The following is a 19,991-nucleotide window of genomic DNA, read 5'->3' on the forward strand; positions in this document are numbered from 1 at the left end:
CTTCTCTTAATGAAAAATTATTTTCTCATAGATTTTTTTGCTAGTATCCAAGTCAGTCAGAAGCCATAGTTCATTTTTTACACTATTGCATTCAACAAATGAGGAAATAAGGCACAAAGAGTTTGGCACTGACACTAGGACACTCAGTAGTCTTTATGTCCAGTTTAAGACACTTAGCATCCTCAGAATCCAGCAGCGTATGAACTACTTACTGAATCAAAATATGTCATCCTTCACATCAGCCCGTATTAACAGACCACAGGTCTCTATGTGGAAGTCTAGAAAATGACCAGCTATGAAATCCAACCAGGGAAAGCACCTTTTCACAACATACTCCTTTGCTGTATAATCCTAGTATTTGCTAAATAAAGCCCTGAAACAGTACTAGATGGGCAAAGTTCTGAAATTTAATCAAAATGCACAGGCACTGAGCAGTGATGCTTGCATTCCATAGCTTTTGAATACTTCACCTTCCAATTTCATGCATACTCCATCAAGGTAGCTTTAAGACCCAAGGGTTTTCTAAGAACAAGAAACGAAATGCAGGAATATTATCTATCATACTTGCATATGCAACCAGCAGGTTCCTCTAGTACGGCTTGAGCCACCACAGACAGTTGTTATCATGCTGCTAAAAGTAACTGGCGAAAAAGACATGTCTGGAGAAAAGGAGGCTGAGGGGAGACCTTATGGCTCTCTACAACCACTAAAAGCAGTTTGTAGTGAGGTGGGAGTTGGTCTCTTCTCCCTTGCGACAAGTGACAGGACAAAAGGAAATGGCCACAAGTTGTTTAGACTGGATATAAGGAGAAACCACTGAAAGGGTTATCAAACACTGAAACAGGCTGCCCAGGGAGGTGGTTGAATCACCATCCCTGGTGGTGTTAAAAAGACATGTAGATGTGGTGCTGAGGGAGAAAGCTTAGCATCAGATGCAGGAGAGTTAAGTTAATGGTTAGACTTGACCTTAAGTCTCTCCAACCAAAATGCTATGATTCTATCCTGCCTAAGAATCAGAACTGGCAAGATGAGACACATAACCAGCAGGTCTTCATAGTCTTTTCTGACAGCAGAGAGACTGCAGAAGGACAAACTCCATCCCTCTGGGAAAGAAATTTCCCTGGAAATCTGGAGTAACATACAATGTACTGGACACAGGTTCTTTTCCCCAAATGTTCCTTCCTTGCCCTATTACTTCATCTTTTTTCTTTTCCTGGTCTCCCCATTGTAGCCTCATTACAAGATACACAGGTGCATTTTCCATTCTGTAAGTTTCTCATCCAAGCTCAGGAATCTTGGCCATCAGGTCCTAGTCTCGTTACTCTAATGCAGTACTGAACACAGATTCCCCTTCTGTATCAAATATTAACACCTCCTGGTTTTCCTTTGTCCAGTCTTCGTTCTTCCCTTGTGTTTCTTCTACCCTGCTTCTGTCTCCTGTATTCAAATCAGACATTCTCCTCTGTGAGTCTGCTTGGGTCCTGACAGGAAGTCTTGGGTTCTGCCAAGGGGCAGCTGTGTCCTGCAGTGCATGAAGACTCATATCTGGACACTATGGTGAGAAGAGCCAGGGGAATGCACCATTCCCCTGTGTGCTCTACTTCTTTGTGAATAAAACCTGGCTGTGCAGCCAGCACAGGAGCTGTAGAGCACCCCAGTGATCACTTCAGCCTGGAGTGATCACACACAGCCCACATTTTAGACAGGCAGAGAAAGCACAAGGACAGTTTCCTCATTCTTCTGTATGGTGTCCAACAGCACCACAGCTGCTTAGACTTGTCATAATGAATAAAATCCTCCTGCCCAACAGAGTATTATTGCTGCTAACAGAGTTGTCAGGAACTGTCTCTAAAAAGCAAGGTACGCCTATAGAAGAATCTCAGCTTGAATATAAATGGGCAAGTTTGCATGGAAATCTGAGACACTTTAGTGACAAAGTTTAGTTTCAAACCAGTTGTAAAGCATGCAGTTGTATCACTTTTCAAGAAAAACGATGCTAGAGTTTTTAGTCATAGAAATGTATTTTGCCCTACACTCACTCTTCAAAATGGTTCAACTATATAGGTTTACTTAGTTGAAAGGCATCTGAAATGGTTAGATGATATGGATTAAGTAAATAAGAAAAAAACCAAACAACTAAGACTGCAAATTTCTGTTTCAAAGATTTTATTTATAAGAAATTATAAGGAATTGCATGATCTATATTTTAGTTTGGATATGTTCAGCAACAATAGTGGCGTGACCTTTTAAGTATTACAATATAATTAGTATCAATTTTCTCTTATTTTAGAAAAAAAATAATTAAAATTTAATTTATATCAATTTAAAGCCCTTTTATTGTCCATACAAAACAGCACGGTCAGAAACTAGGACAAGCTTTGAACTTGTATTTCATTGACAAGACTGCTTGCTAAGACCTTCCTTTAAGCTGTGTATTATAAAAATCCACAAGGTGGCAGCAAGTATTCTTCTTAGCAAGAAACTGTCTATTCCAAAGAAAGATGCCCATGGCCAAAAATGTTTCAGCCATTTGTTTTTTATAGGTATTATATTTTGATAATTGTATATGTATAAAGATCAAATTATAACAGAAAGCTCTGATTTTCTGTCATTTAAACAGGTGAAAAGTGAACTACATGAATTACTACTTTAGCAGCACTCCCACGTCTTTTCCACACAGTCACTTTGCAGTATTTTGCATTCCTCTTCTGCCGTTACTTGACAAAAGGACTTAATTATCAAAAGCAGAATTTGTCACATAGCTTATGTAAGATGCCTGACAGCATTTCATTAGTCTGTATGCAAATTATGAAATCAAGATTATTCTCACCTGAAATAATACCAGTTACGAACAATCTAAACTTAGAATAAATTAGGTCCCAGTTCTAAAATTCCCTAAGACAGCTTTGAGGAAGTTAGCATCAGATGTTAAGTGTGATTCTAACCTATCTCAGTATGATGATAGACAAGGATTAATTTTTAGACAGGTAAGATTGCCTGCCTATCCAGCCATTAGTATCCCCATTCAGGAAAATTCTGCATTCCAATTTTAGCCTGCTATAAATTAGTACTAGAGTTTCAAACAAAGATAATTTTTTAAATGCCACAGGTGGTGGCATTTCAGAGAGAAATTATTTCTTCATTATATAAAGTTTAACTTGTTAATGGTTTGGGATAAGAGAACTATAATAAGTATTCTGACTGGCCTACCTGGGTTTGCTTCTCATTGGCTGAAAGCATGATACCTGGACTCTTATTTTCCAGGTAAAAAAAAACAGAAATCCTTCCCATTGGGTAAAGATATGGAGAACCTTTAATCTATTCTGGAAAGTATACAACTTCATTTGTGGGAAAAAAAAAAAAAATCTGTATTTTCTTTTAATCACTTACTTTCCAAAGAGGTAATTCTTGCTTCTTCTATGCTACTATCTTAGTGCACTCAGTTGGGATCTGTCTGTAGGTAACGATCTGATCGACCACATTTTGACATGTGATCATTTCAGGGTTTAATGGAGGATTCTTAAAAACTACCTGAGCTAAACTGCCTAAAACAAAATATTAATTTTTTTCTGGATAGAAGTAGAACCACATGAGTTCCATACATCCAGAGTATGTGCAGGTAGGATTAATAATGTTTGGAAGTTTCCACTCTGGAAATGCACACTGGAAATAGCTGGTCATAGCTAAGAAGTTAACAGATAGTCCTGATACAAAGCCTTGTAACAGATCTCATTAAATAACCTTAGTGTGTCAGTCTACACCTTTTTTTAAGAGATTCAGACTGAGCACAACAAAACTGATCGAAAATAATGAAACAAGTAGTCTCTTTTTCAGTTTCCATCTCTCATATACAAGACTGGTATTAAAACATAATAGCCTGTGTAAAGCAGTTTTTCAAGTTACTAATATACATCAAGACCGCATACAAGCCTATAAACCATGATATTTATATATGAATCTTTGCTACATAAGCTTTATTTTATATGATCAGATACCTAAATGTTAGTATATAAATCATGCTCACAGAATTTTAAGTATGGAAGCTAATTAGGAAAAATAACACAGGCCAGTGTTGTTTGAACTAAATTTTAGCAAAGCCTCTGGTAAAAGGGACTGAAATTTCACACCAGATTACAGAGTTAAAGGCATTTAAACCTCAAGATATGAAACAAACAGTGTAAATCAATGAGTTTAGGAACCACATATATAGAGCCTACTCACTAAGAACAATGTAATTTATCTGTGTGACAGAAAATATTTGTGGCTTGGGGAAAAGGCCACTCCTGCTTTACATGCTGCCAAATGACTGTTGCAGTAGAACCTCCTCACGAACACAGTTTCTGTTTCAAAGTGCTGCATTACTAAGAAGATTAGGATTTGTTAAATATGAATGGATTGCACCTATAAATGGGTCAGAATGTACTGAAATTTTGAGGGCACTGACTTCTAACAAAGCCAGGTTAAGTAGCATCCTGTAAGGGTATTAAGCGCATGGTTAGTTTTGTGTTCATTTTGTGCTCTGAAAAGCAAAACCAACGATAAATCTAACAATTTTAGAGTAAGGAATGCCTTTCTTGAGAGGAGAAATCAAAGCTAAATTCTTGGACAGATGTCCTAGACAGAACGGTTATCAAATAAATTAGGCTGTGCCCACATGTTAGAAGGAATCCTGTAAACACAGACAGAACTGTCACAACATGACTTCCTTTTTTATGATTAAGAATGGTATTTTCAGAACAAAGCACATTAGCTAAGTAGGGAAGAAGATGCCTGGTTGCTAACATACTTGCAGCTTTTCAGTAAAAGTCTCTTTGGTCTCTTATTTACTTGCCTCAAAATTCAATTTGTTCTGCTCTTGTTCCTGTTTATTTCTCTGCCCCCTTTTTAATATCTCCTCTCTTCCCACTAAATTAAAGTATTGAAAAGTAAGCACAGTCATCAAAAGGGATTGCCAGGATGTGCTTTCTGGGCCTGTTCCAGTTAGGAAGTGAACGGGCTTCCTTTTTGTTGCTTAATAACTGGACCTTTATTTGGTATTCTGTTTTCCTAGGAAAGAAGCAGTGGACGCTCATTATCACTTCCTGGTAGACCTTCTTCATTCATTTCTGGAGCCATGTCTCCTCTTATATTTCAGCCTTACCCTGATTACATCAGCAAGGCAGACACAGCAGCTGGCAGGGCTGGCAAAAGACTGACTCCCTGGGAAGCAGCAGCAAGATCTCCTCTTGGCCTTGTGGATGAAGCTTTTGGGCCCCAAAGTATTCAGGAATCCATTGCTGCTAATGTAGTATCTGCTGCTCGCAGGAAAACACATCCTGAGCTGCCAGATGAATGGAAACAAAAAGTCTCTCATGAGCCTCCAGCCCCAAGTGGTAGTGTAGCCTCACTAGGAAAGAAGCAGTCAGGTATTCTACCACTCCCAAAAAGCTCCCAGTCTGCCTCAAGTGCCACCATGCAGGCTGGCACCCAGCTGCAGTATGCTTACTGCAATCAATGGTCCAGAACAGATGCTGATATAATGTCCATGGGTTCCAGGTCTGACTATTGCTTGTCAACATCTGATCCAAACTACAACCCACAGCCAAGGGGATGGAAGCGTCCAACATGAGCAGCTAGCTGAAGGGCCTGGCATGTTTTCCCTTCTTTCAGCTTTACAAGTCTTACCTTTGAGTTGGATTAGGAAATTTTCCTGCTGGCCTGATGATCTCTGAACTAAAGAAATGAAGAGGCAAAATTGTAAGGATCACAGTTTTCACATGACTGCAGAGCTAGCAGCCTCTAGAATAGACTCAGTTTTACACCTAGTTTAAGAATCTTCTTCTTATTAGAAGTAAAAAATGCACATCCTGGGGTAAGGGGTGGGGGATAAAAATGGGGCCAACAATGTGCTCAATGCAAACATCTAGAAAGGATTCAGACTGAGAAAGTATAAGTGCTTGTAGTTGTATTAATGTGAAGAAAAAAAAGTAAAGTAAGGGCATTTTAAAGGCAAGAAGTATTTTACAGACTCTTGTAGGTTTTCTGGGTGGTTGACATGAGTTACAAGGTACTAGACATAACCAGACTGAGAAAGTTCTGATGGAAGCGGAATACTTTGAAGCAGTGGCTTATTTTCCATATGGTTTTATACTGCATTAAAAAATTATCTAAGTAAGTAAATCAATGAATACCTTTACTGTAGCAACAGTTAAAATTCGTGGTCATGGTTTCTGAAATTCTACAATATGTAGGCATATGCAGTCTTATGCAATCATTCATTTGAGATGGATTTCAAGGCAGTTTCAATTAAGTTTTACGTATTGTGATTAATCAAATAATACAAACACAACAGCAAGAAAGCTGGTATTAACAGAGATCAGTACCATGACAGTTGAAAAATAGAAGGATGGGGAAAGCATTTAGAGTGTATTTAAATTGGACTGCAAGTTAATTTTGCAATAAACTATCAAACAAGCCAGAGGCTGATCAAACTTTCTCTGTGAAATGCAGTATTTGCTGAACACTCACTGCTATAGTGTCTGGTAATCAGACTGGCTGGGCAGTTATTCTTAGTATCTAGGTAGCTCAAGGTTTAGAAAGCTTTTGATTTGTATTCTCACTCTGGAAGACACAGCTAAGTCATTTATCAAGAACAATACCAGTTCTATGTAGACATTGGTATGTGAAAAAGGGTTTATGCCATGTGTTAAACAGTACGAGAGTAAGAGAAGTAGTAAATACTTGGACAGTTGGTTACAATTAAACTATCTTGATGGCTCTGAAGAGATGGTAAATAATTTTTGCTTGTGATACACATCTTGCATCTACAGCTTATTTAAACAGTAGAAATATGTGGCTAAAAACATGTATTCCAAGCCTAGTGGGTATTTTAGATGCATTAAATGAATACCCCAAGCTTTACAAAGTACTCTGCATCTTATTTTGTGGGGCTTTCTTCAAGGATCTGTCCCAGTCAACTAAAATTCCTAAAACTAAAAAACAGCAGAAGTCCTGTTAACCATCCTTAGTTCCAATAAGGTTGTCAATTGCAAATGAAGCAGTTAGATTAGAATGGACTAAAACATATAAACAGTAAGAATTAATATATTACAAAATATTTCCTTCTGCAAAGAATTTCCCATTATAGCAAATACAAAATACTAGAGGTATAAAGAAAAATTAAACCCAGGCTCAGTTGAGCTGTAACTTCCCGTAAAAGTAAATAGCTACATGTAAAATATACCCTTAATGTTTTTAAGTTGGCAGTAATTCTTTAGTCAAACCAAAGTCTCCCTGAAACCAACCAACCCTTTTGATCAGGCAGGAAAAGAGGACATGGGAGTTGTAAACCTTTAAGCTAGGCTCATTTACAAATTTATTTCACAAATTATGGATTTGTAAAGAAAATATTGTTTTGAAAAATTACACTAACAAGGCTGCCATGATATGCCTGAAAATGAGCTTTGCACCTTAGAGTCATACACACACAATTTTTGTGACACACAGGCAAAAATACATTTTTCTCTCCATGTTTCCATAATGTCCCATCTTATCATAACTGGGAATATTCCCAGTGAAACCAATGGGACCGTGGTAGTTCCAATACCCTTAAGGAATTGTCTTTGGATCCAGACCTATCTCCCTGGAAGTACATGTCAAGTTTTCACTTATTTTCAGTGAAATTATAATTCCAAGTGAAATTCAGTGAAATTTATAATGCAAAGTCATCAAGGCCTTAACTATTCAATAAATACCAGTGCATGGATACTATGCAGAAGTCCTACATTCTGCCCATTATATAATGGTTACATATTTTGCTGAACTGTTGCATATATTACCATAATAAAATGATTCCCTGTATGCAAGTCAAGTTCAGGTTTCTATTTTGGACTGTATCCTTTACACTCTTAAACCAAACACCAGACCAATGAGTTTGCAGTAAGGCATATTTTCACCCAATTTTCACCCAAATTTTAATTCTCAGAATCAAATGCCTAACTTTTGAATTCTCACTGAAACTGATGTTATGAATTCTAAGGTCATTCAACTACAAGAAGGAAATTGTGCTTAATTAAAAAAAAAAAAGTGATATACAAAGTTATATTAAAAAGGATTTAATGCTGCAATCGCATAGCAATACAGAAAAGCATACTCTAGGATAAAGCTCTCCCCCCCCATCTATACAACAAACATATAAGAATGGCAGATACAGAGTTTCAGACAGAATCACTGACTTTCTGTCCATGTCCCAAGAAAAACAGCCCTATAATTTTTTTCTATTCACATGAAGGAATCCATCATTAAGTACTTCTGTGAACATAAGAATTACTGATGTTGAGTATCCTGTGGCTTTATCATGAACTACTACAGATTTATTTTTTATCCTGCTGAAGATTTACTTGCTTTCTTGCCCATAAGGATTCTCTCATATGTTCACATTGCAGTATTTCTCTCAATAACCACATCGTACTTCATGTTGTCACAAAGGCTGTGGGCAATGAATTGTCTTTGAGTTCTATTCCACTGCCACGCGGTAATGAAAAAAAATACTCATTTTCAAAGTTATTAATGTGAGAACAAACATGCACACAGGCAAGAGGAAAGATCACTTAGGCTTGCTTACAAAGGAAATCATGCTAAAACCAGATTGAGAAAATGTACTAATTTCAATGAAAGCAGCAGGCCCGGGCGACTAAATGAAATATTAATGCATATAGAGCTTTATGAAGAAACACATGGTATATTTCACTTTCTGTTCCTCACACATTCTTCCACTAGCAAAGCATCTTTCTATGAAATAGTTGTGAGTGTTGTGTGTGTTACATTAAAGTATTTCTTAAATTTGTTTTTGAATGCACAGATCTACTCAGTAAATGTGAGGAAAAAAATTCCCTTGATATTTTAAATATCAAGGTTTTGTGTTCACCGTCAGAGCTGTGTCTGTTAATAAGCAGAGCATTTCAATAGACAGTATAACTGAAAATTTAATTTCTTTAGTTATGTTAGATGATGATGTTCACAACTCTTGTTCATAATTTGTTTTCATTTTGGTTTAAGACAATCAAACACCTATTCACATTGCATTTCTGCCTAGTAGCAAAAGACTGTATTATATTTATAAAAGGCTCACTGCAAAGGACACTTTATTTGAGAATGCATGCCAGAGATGTAAATTGTGTCTTTTAATAAAGTGATGTGATCAATCTGATGAGAAACGCAAATTTGTTTTCCTAAATTCTTGTCTGTTTGTCTAAATAATTTGAACCCAAGTAACGCCTAATCTTTTTTTTTTGTGCACCATTTCTAGATTCACTGTTTTTTTCAGTGACCTGATGCTGATATGAGCTTCTAGAAACTTAATCAATATCAGGTCAAAAGGCAACTCTTAAAATTCAGTAGAATTTCCTTTTCATACTGACTAAGCAGAAGAAGAAAATGTAGTTAAGTACAATCTGCCAAGATAAAATAGTATGGTCAGAGCAGTTTTTAATTATTTTAACATTTTCATCCCCACAGTAAGAATCTGCAACTAACATCTACTGACTATAATGACTTTTCCACCTTACATGCATTTAAACCTGTGCTTAGTTCTTGTAGCTTTGTGTATAAGGGTTTCATTACTGTACTCTCTTGATATTTACTCTTAATTAAACATACCATTTAAAGAGAAATAAATATTGAGAATAAATCATGAACCCAGTCTGTGCACTGTTTAGGCTATTTGGGTGAATCTTAAGGAAATAAGGACAGTATGTAGAATCTAACTTTTAAAAGCCAGATGAAATTACACTATTTACATGTAATTAATCACGACGCAGTTTTTGCATTTCTAAAGCAAGCAGAATTTTGCCCAGAATACAAGAAAAATTAGTGATGCCTATAAAGCTTGGGGAACAATTTAAAAGATTTGTCCTATCAAGGTTTTACATGGTTACAATTTCATTCTTCTTTTGTAAGCTTTTAAATACATCGCAAAAGAAAGAAAGCATAAGCCAGAGTCTCAGTTTAATGTAACTCCCTTGATTTCAGTAATTTGCAACAAATCAAAAATCTCACTACACAGGCAAACAGTCATTGATTTTTTGTGATGTCTTACCCTTCAGATAATGTACTTCGGTTTCTTGAAATGTCCCAGATTTTCTGGTGCACTCATCAACATTCAAGAGTGCTTAAAACTACTTCAGGGTAGCAGACTGCTCCACTACTGAACATGAGTCTGGTGGAATGAATATTTGGTGTAATGAGTAATTTTAAGTCCGGAAATAAAAAAGCTGTTTCCAGGCCAGTATCCAGTTTCCCTCCAACTCAACATTGGTGCTTTTAAGCTGTTCACTGGATATATTACTGGGTTTTATTGAGAAGTCTTGTCTTGCTGCTGAGTCAGAAACAGTGCTCAATAACCTGCAAAACGGTGTTTGTTCAGAAATTTTCAGTCCTAAAAAAGAGGACTCAAATGTTTAATATTCAAAACAAAATCACCTCAGAAGTGTTTGTGTGCATGCACACCTAAATTGCTGTTTTCTGGAGAAAAAAAGTTAATGGCCAATTAACAGACATTAATGGAGAACTAGGAGAACATATTGTGCTTCAGTATGCTCCCAATACAACTGGAAGGTTACAATAAAAGTGACACACATATAGGAAAGAAGGCGTTGACACTCTCCTCACTAGGTACGTAGACCTATTTTCATCTTTAAAATAAATCAAAACATGAAGATACCTTTTTTCTAAATAGTGCAGAGGCTCATGACTTACTATTTCCTTATGAAGAAACATAGGAAAAGATATGGTAATTGCTGGAAAAAAAATTTCATGTTGAAAACAATTTTAAGCAGGCTGTAGACAAGAAGGATTTGCTCAAGGCACAAAAAGAAAAATAAGAAGCTTTATGTCATTTAGAATCAGAATAATAGATTCATTGGTATCTTTTCCTAGAATGAACACCCTCATAGGAGTATGGCAGCTATAAAACAACTACCAATTTTTACTGTGATTAGCAAACTGCTAAGATATCTTAGTTTTAATCAGTTACTTCCTGTTATTAATGGATGCACTTGAGTTTAACCTCAGAAAGTAATTTTGGGAAAACAAGAACCAACATGAAGTCATCATATGCTCAACTCTACAGTACATCTAATAATATTTTTTTTTCTAACAAAAAAGCTTGTAAGTAAAACAAGCACTTCACATTTTTGATTAGGTGCTCATCAACTGCACTGATTTTCAGGTTCAAGACATTTACAGTCAAATGCAAAACTCTTGTCTATTATATAGGTTGTTTATCAGAACAGAGTTTAAATTGAAAGTCTTCAGTGAATTACTTGCATGTACAAAAGAACAGTCTCCTTTTTAAAACAGAAGAAATAGGTAACTTTTCTGGTTTCCTAGAAATTCCCCTCTATGTATCTACACAACTTCATGTCTTAAATGAAAGATGAAAAGTATTTTCTTCACTATTTCTGTTGAGTTCTTTACCATTATTTACTTCCTCCTGCAATTTAAAATGCCAAAAGATTTTCCATGTGGTAGTAATGTAAAAGAAAAAGACCAGTGTAGAAATTAATAAATCTACCTACTGAACCTGTACACCATGAAGAAAAATACAGTTCAAATAAACACCAAGAACAGAACAAGGCAACAAAAATCCTTTGACCACATGAAGCAAAATCCTGATCCCAGCTAAATCAACTGGAGTTTTACTAATTTGCCACTTAACACCAGCAGGTAAAGGATTTCAACTCACACAGAAATGTACAGGATCACAAAAGACAACTGGCCATGAATTCAGAAGCACCGAACTGGTGTCACCAGCTTTGTAGAAATTTGAAGTTTGTAGTTTTAAATGTGATCAACAAAACAATAAGGTGTTGATCAGATGGTGTAATCTGGATCATGGTATAATCCAGCAAGCATTACTTCCAATGTTGCTGCTCATACTTGGTAAAAAATAGTATCCAACCTATCGTGCACCTTCCAAAAAATACTGTAAAATACATACTTACTATGGGAATCTCTTGCTGGGGGATCTTTTGGGCATGATTCTAATAACAGCTGAAGGAAAAAAATAGAAATAATGTTAAGCATTAATCACAAACTTAGAAATTATCCCCAAAACAACTGAAGAGTAGTATTGTAATTGTGCTCTACACAATGAAAAATACTGCAATATTTTGCACTTCATAGGGGTCAAACTGAAATGTGCATTTCAGGGGATATAATATAGTAACACTTCTGTTGTGATGTGCCACAGTTTTAAAGTTTATGCTAGAGATAGTTGCTAATGATTTGCACCACTGGTTCCCTACATGTGAGATGGGTAAAAAAAAAAAGCCTGAATATGAAATTTGGTGATAATGATAGTATTGAATCTTTTTCAAGTTTGGCTTTTGTTTCTGAAAGAATCTTCATTTTCACCTGGAGACTGGTTTGGTGGTAGATAAAGGGATATCATTTTCCTCAGCAAAATTAAGCATGACAAGACAAAAACATTTAAGCTTCTTTGATAATGAAAACACCAAATGGAAAAAAAAGTTCAGCCAGACTACAACTTCAAAAATAGGGTCTACAGCTCATTGGTGATTCTGGAAAAAACACAAAACCAACAGACTCCACTTTTTCTCTGCTAATACTGAGTCTGCCTATGCAAGAACACCTTGAGAAGAACCTTCACAAATGCCAGAAGTAGATTTAGTCCTTTAGAAGTGCTACTAGTAAATAGTCATTCTACTACTTTATTAAGCAAACAGACTCTCAAAGCTTTTAAAATGGATCCAGGTATGCCTGCATGTTAACTGACACTTAATACCTATAAAATCAGCATTTAATGCATGGCTGCACAAGGAACATCATTTACTTTAGTCACGATTGTCTGCTGAAGACGACCAGAAAGTTTATTTAGATGACTTACTAATTTCTGCTATCCCCACTATGTAAGGATTTAATCTCTCACCACAAAATTGAAGAGGTCAGTAGAAAAGTTGGATTCTTAAGCTCTTAATTGTCTGATGACATATTTTGCCCCAAAACTTTTAGTCTTTTTTGTATTGTGTATTTATTTTCCAAAATTTAACATGGTCTTCACAAGACTAATGTACATTCATCTTTCTATAGAGGTCAAATAAGAATTAATTTTCCAGGTACAACTTATCCTGAACACACTTTCTACATGTACTTAAAAAAAAAAAAAAATAAATCAGTCGGTCCTGAGGGTGAATATTCCTCAGATCTCTTCACTGGAGAAAACTGACCTCTAGAAACAGGATCTGTTCCCTGGGGATCATCTGCAGCCTGCTTTTAACTTGGTATATGTCTTCCAATTAATGTCCAGAAGAAAAAGAAACAGTTACTGAAAAATGTTGGTCCTTGTTTGTGGTTTTGTAAAGGTTTCAAAAGTCCTTTTGCTCAGTATCATCCTGTGAAGCATAAAAATTACCTAGTCTCTATATTTACAGTGCTGCGTGAGTTCAGTCATTAAGTCCCTATTCAAAGTATGTTCATAAAAACTACCTATAAAAGTAATTTCAGAAGTGCTGAGGCCAAAACTAGTGAAATGCATAAAGCTCATCATGTCTTAAAATCAGCCTACTCTTTCATAGTCTGAATACGGTGTTCCATTTGTAATTTTAGACATCTAGATTTTAAATGCTTTCTAAAAACAGTCTCAGTAAACTTGATGACAATCTTAAATTGGAATTTACAGGCCTGTTGGTTTTTTCCCAGTTGTACAGATACTTCCTAGAAAGTACTGCTTTTCCAACCAAAGTGTTTTCAAATGTAGTTATGATAGAATAGGCTGCAGGATTCAATATTACATTTAAGACTTCATTGAATGCAAGCAAGCAGTTTACATTGACATTCAAAGAAGCTATGCATGTGCTAAAGGGGAAACCTTATTTGGCAAGTGACACTACCACACAACATTGCAATCTACTGAGTACAGAGACAAATCCTGCTTTCGTACTTCTGCAGTAGCAAAACTCCCAATAGCTGACACTCCCTTTCATGAACCAATCATGTACATATAATTGTTTTGATTTAAATATGTTCCTGTGCAGGAAAGGCAGGGTATAATGACTAATGGGAAAATAATTTTCATAACACTAGGACACTAAAAAGAGAAAGAAATGTGCGACAAAGTAGGTATGTGTACTTTCTGAAATACACTGCATGTCTCTGAAGAGAGCAGAGCACTGCCACTGAGGGAGACTGCACTGCTTGAAGTCACAAATCCATTTTCCCTTATTTATTCTAATTTACAGTAAAATATGTGTATAGCAGAGATATGTTAAGGAAAAAAATTAAAATCTACTATGCCAAATACCAGAATATCCACTGTATGACATATTCCCACTTCATAAAGAGTAGTAACATCCCTGTTAGGATGTTAGTAGTAACATCCCCTTAGGCCTAAAACTCAGTGATACCAATGGGTACAAGAGCTGCTTTGCCCATAAGTGGCCCAGAATAAAGCAAGGTTAATACAGCTGACCTGTGTCAGAACTAAAGGTTCCTCCAGACTTTGAGACATGAGTCTGAATCACTTACAAATAGCAACTGTACTCAAACAAGTGTTTTGGAAAGAAACCACTGTTACCTAGGATGACATTACATTTTTCCTAAAGGCAGCAGGAGCATCACATGATTGCTCATTTCTCTTAGAAATTATGACGAGGTGGCTGGTCATAGGCACTCATTCATATTTCTCCACCAAGAAACAAGACTTTACCTCAGGTCTACTCGTCACTGTGGTCACCTTTCAACCCTGTATTACAGCTTACAAAGTGGATCAAGAAAGGGATGCCAAATTATCAGAGTACTTTCTGCTACAGGCTGCAACATGGCAAAGAGAACAGCCTCTTTGAGGGGTGGTGATCTTCATTATTCCTCCGCCACAGCAGCATGAAAAGTGAGATTTCAACACTGTGGCTCCAGCAAGGGGCTGAGGGAGCACAGGAAGGCCAATACGGAGAAGGGTCATCTCTCTCCATGGCACAGCAGTTGTAGTTTGTTTCACTGCTGTGTGAAGGAGGGAATTTGAGATACTGTGCTAATGTGCTTGGTCTTGGGAGTAACACAGCTCGTTTTTTGCCCCTGAAGTCTGCAGCAAATTTACAGTCTAAATCCCACTTAGGGGATGCAGTGGGTACATGCTTGGAGAGAAGTTGTGTAAGTCCAGTGAAACTGGATGGTGGTAGATGTATTGAATGTCCCATTTCCACACAACAAAGAAGCTACATCCCAATTCAGAAGAAGCAGAACTTGAAATTAAACTTAACCTTCTCCATCTCACATGTTTAACCCCTATATCACTGTCAGTAAGCATCAAGAGTGCAAAAAAATGTTTCTTTTACTAGCCAAGAAGGAAATTTAAGTTACATGGCACAGCCTGGAATTTTGCAAGTAAATCTGTTAGTATTTTTTATAACAGATAGTTCCATTACAGAAAACACAACAAGCAGCTCCCATGACTCCAAAAGCCCATGGACCCTTACCATGCTTACAACATGGAGCATTCCCTTGGTAGGATAACTAGCTGACCCTTAACCAGTACAGCAGTAGAAAGCATTTAGAAAATATTCTTACAAAGTAGATTTGGGAAATATGTCAGCTATTAAATAAGTTTGTTTACTAAATCAATGAAATCAATTTTATCCACTTTATCCTATTATGTTTGAACATGTTTTATGAAATATCTGATGAAAAAATAACAGGAACTTCCAGCAGTTGCTATATTAGTTATTGTCAATTCTGGTAGAATGTTTTCCAACATAAATCATATTTATATTTAAGCTGTGTACCTGTGATACGGCACACCAGGTAGTGAAGTTACAAGATCTGGTTTCCATATTTCTAGAGCTGGGAAGAATTTGGTTAAGGATTGACCATAAAACAGATGAAAGAGACATTTTTTTAGCAAAAACATAACTTTCTTCAAGGGAAAAAAGCAAAATTTTCTGGTGACGGTTACAAAGAATTTATGCCAATATGGCTTTGTATAAGTACTAACTAGAAGATATGTTAGATTACACTCTTCACATAGACAAAGAGTCTTCCTGGAACATGAATACATGCAAAGAAGAATATTCTACATCAGAAGATGACATCTGTACAGAGTTTGTAATATGGAAGAAGGTATATTCTCCTTTATGGAATAAAGGCTTAAAAAAAATATGAATACAAAATGTACCTGAATAAATTTATACCCCAGTAAGTTTATCAGCTGGGGAAAAGAATTAGAGCAAGACATAAATTAAACATGAGATTCTAAAGGAATATTGACCTTGGTTGTCAAACCAAACGTCAACTGAAGTAGAACACAGAGGTCCTGAACAAGATGATAAACTGTACAGACTACCAAACAACAGAGGAACACATTGAAATAATACACCTGGTTTTAGCAAAATCGTAAAGAAAAATGTAGTCATGCAGATTTAAGACTACTGATAATGCTTTTGTTATAATAAACTACTTTTCCTGAAACAGTTTTACACTGTTTATTTTTCTTTATTGATAGGCTGTAGGAGATGGCTTTACAATATGGCTTTCTTCTATTTGTATCGTTTCTATCCATTTATTTCACAGAAAACATACTTGCTTTATGTCTTTGGTTAAGGGGAAAAAAAAAACTTAAATAAAACAGTGAAACAATTACTGTCTTAATCTTCTGTAGAGTGACTTTTGTCAGATAGTAATGGTTACCATGAAGTATTAGCATCAGCCACAAAAATGTTTCCACAGCAGGACTACCTATGACTGCCATCCAGGCTGACTGGGTTTGAAGTAAATCAAAATGCTGATAACGGTTCTCTTTCTCAAGGGTGGGAAAAAAACGGAAGCACTGAAGTAAGCTTCTCCACCTTATTTGCACTGTTGTTTTTTGGTTTTTTTAATAAGGGTGCTTTCTTGCCAACTTTTTTCCTAAGAAAACACTTGGCCACCTGCTTTCTTTCTTTCTTTGTTTCTTACTATTTCCTGCCAAGCAATTCCTGTGAGTGCATCCTACAGTCTTCCAAGTTAGCCACAACTCCAATACAACTTCTCTGACAAAACTTAAAACTAGACATATTTATGAAAATATTTTTTTCACAGTTCTCATAGGCAGGGGAGTCTTCCAGATAGCTTCCAGGGAAGTTTTCTAGGTAGCTCTACAATATTTTTTTTCATTCAAAAGAATTTGAATTTAGAAGTGAGAATAGCAAAGCCCGTACTGCCCCTGTCAGAATGCAAGAAGTATTTAATAAAAAATTCATAATAATAGGATTTAGCATAACTTGCAATTCTCTTTGGGGGTTAGGGTTAGACCAAATTCAGAATTTAGGTAAAAAACAGATTATAGGTCTATCTTCTTTAGGACTTAATGTTCACAATGTCATAACAAAACCTCCCTTTACTGTCAAGAAAAGCATCTATTCCACTAGATCATGCTAAATTTGTGAGAAACATGTCTGCATATTTTCCTGAAGGTGAGAGAACAAACAAATAAAATTAATCAATGCATTAGAAACCAAAATACAACTTTGAAAGAGCTGTGACACCAAGTGTGGCAGGTTTTTATAATTTCTTTAAGCAAATATATAAAAATAAAGGGTTTATCTAGCTCATTAGATAAGCAGATCTAGCTCATAGAAAAGCAGAACATGCTTCTTCTTAATGTCAGCTTTTACGTAAATCCATTTCTTAAATACACATAATTTGATAATATCACAAATCCTATACATACAAGGAAAGCTATGGTGAGGTAAGTCCAGCTACAACATTTTCTGTTTGACTGTGCTTAAAAAAACCACAAAACACTTTTATTGTGACCACTGCTGAAATTAAGCACTGCGAAAGAAGATAGTGGAACATTTCTTCAGAAATGAAACTCTCACATCTCTCATATTTGCAATGCTTTATTGACTTCCATGTCCATAAGGACAAGTTTCATTTAAAAAAAGCAAATGCTGGCAATTTATCGCTACCTAATTTGTTCTTTGGCTCCAGCCAGGTATTTTGCAGTAACAGTTATACCTGTAAATAGCTCTCTCAAGTTCAGATGGATTCAGAATACAAAACATCAATTAAGTCATTAATTGAGCAGTGACTTTGTTATAGTGCAGGAGAAACAACAAACCCCTTTTTTACAGACAGACATATCTAATCCCTGAACTTCTTGATTTCACTCATTTAATGAATGAGACACTAAACATACAACAACATTGAGCAGTTCATTGTTTTAAATTTATGGCATAAAATGAAGCACATATGGCAATGACAGCCTCAGGATATTCTCACCTGCTAAGAACTAAGGCATTTTTCAGCACTGAAATTGCCTCTAGTCTTAATTCTCATTTGAGAGGAAACCAACAATAAATCATTCTCTCTCATGTTGACGAGAAGACAAAAGAAGAGAGGAGAGGGAAAAGAAAGAGAAAATTAATGAGAAATTAGTTACAGAAGTGTATGAGTTCAGGTTTTTTCTAATTGCAAGCTGGGACCTCCTTTCTGGTCAGTTACACAATTCCGTGGAATCTGTGTCATGGAAAAGATCCCAAAAGGTGCTGTAAAAAGGAAGTCTTTCTTAGTTAAAAAAAAATACCTAAAAGAAAAAGATGGGTAAACAATGCCCTTGTTTGCAGGCTGACTTATTCATCCTAATTTTCCACTTGCCAACTTGCACTTCTCATTGCAATACATTTGACTTTGTTATGATGTCACATGGTACTGCAATTCTTTATGCATTATTATGGCCATTTTATTAGTCGTTTATGTATATGAATAATGTTTTAGCAAGGGCCCTGAACCTCTTTGAGCACGATAAAAGACAGCAGTAATTAACAGGATCTGTTCTAGTTTTGCGGCTATGACAGTTAAACGCTATTCCAACTGCAATGATGTATGCTCATTTCTATTTCAGTTAATGGAAAGAATCTTGATACACTATTAAGTATTAAATTAAATTCTTGGACAACCATTCTATAAAGATTTTTAAAGTTCAACCTCTAAATCATAAAACCTACAGCTAAAAATAACTGCCAGTAAAGTTTCAGGTTTTGTAATCTGTAAGTTACTATCACTGCCTTTTCTTTGGAATAAAATATACTCCTAGAGTTCAGCAATGTGGTGATAGCACATAAAACGGAACATTGTTTAAAAATAAATAAAAGCGGTAAAACATTCTTAAAATTCTTATCAGAAGGACTTTGCTGAACCATGGATGCTGCCATAAACATTTAGATCTGTACACAAATAAGTAGGTTGAATTCACAAAACTTCCAAATGTATCAGTGCATATGTTGATATTTTTTCCTCAGGGCCACCAAGTGCAACATCTGATATTCTTATGGTATGTCCATTATTTAGATATTAAAATTAGTAAATGGCAATTGGAATAGACTAAACACAAGACTGTCATGTTTGGGATGCCTCTTGATATTTCCTCCTGTACCAAAAATTCAATTATAAAGACAAGTTCAATGTCAGTCAATTAAATGCTCACTTTACAACTGCATTTTGATGAAGTTTTGCTGAACTACATTTGATGTTTCATTTTTTGTTTTGTTCATCAGGTTAACTTATTCTTCATTAGAGATGACTTGCAATTTTAACAGGTTCTCTACTTCATCACTGAAGTTGTTACAGAAAATACTGTAGCAAGAATCCTTGAGAGACTCTCCTGCAATCCCACTTGACAACTCAGTAGTGAACCACTGAGAGCAATCTTAGCCTTTAGTTGAATAGAGAAGATTCAACCAAGACTGACCATATTTGCAGCACACTCAAAAGTGGCTGATCCAAGCACAAAACTAGAAGAGGACTACCAACAAGTAGCAGAAGGTAAATTCTGAGAGTGAGAATTGAATTTAACATCTCTGGGCCAAAGATGTCTAAGGATTTTAGAAAAATATTTGGCAAAGCTAAGCCTAGGAATAGGGGGAAAAAATATGCAATTTTTTGGTTGGACAGGAAGACTTTTATGACATTGCATCAGGCGCATAAATTTTTTCTGTTTCAGAGTGCTTCTTTCTTGAAAA

At 35.9% G+C, this 19,991-nt stretch overlaps 2 protein-coding genes across 7 annotated transcripts in view; one reads left to right on the forward strand and one right to left on the reverse strand.

Moving 5' to 3' along the window:
- The window catches only part of SYNPO2 (synaptopodin 2), a 78,199-nt gene extending 68,999 nt beyond the window's left edge, over nt 1–9,200 (forward strand). Inside the window, exon 5 of the mRNA XM_071753496.1 lies at nt 5,051–9,200. Within this exon, the coding sequence (XP_071609597.1) occupies nt 5,051–5,608 (558 nt within the window). The 3' untranslated portion in view covers nt 5,609–9,200. The remainder of the gene's footprint in view (nt 1–5,050) is intronic.
- Nucleotides 1–19,991, reverse strand: part of SEC24D (SEC24 homolog D, COPII coat complex component) — a 185,173-nt gene that overhangs the window by 136,179 nt on the left and 29,003 nt on the right. For 3 of the 6 annotated variants that reach the window (XM_071753506.1, XM_071753501.1, XM_071753498.1), the window contains exon 2: nt 11,982–12,030. The exons of 1 other annotated variant lie outside the window; for it this stretch is intronic. The gene's annotated coding sequence lies outside the window, so the exon portion shown is untranslated. Of the gene's footprint in view, nt 1–11,981; nt 12,031–18,252; nt 18,339–19,991 lie in introns of all 6 variants that reach the window. 2 more of the 6 variants (XM_071753500.1, XM_071753499.1) reach the window with 1 other exon arrangement.

The sequence above is a fragment of the Heliangelus exortis genome, chromosome 10 (genome assembly GCF_036169615.1).
Source record: "Heliangelus exortis chromosome 10, bHelExo1.hap1, whole genome shotgun sequence".
NCBI lineage: Eukaryota > Metazoa > Chordata > Aves > Apodiformes > Trochilidae > Heliangelus > Heliangelus exortis.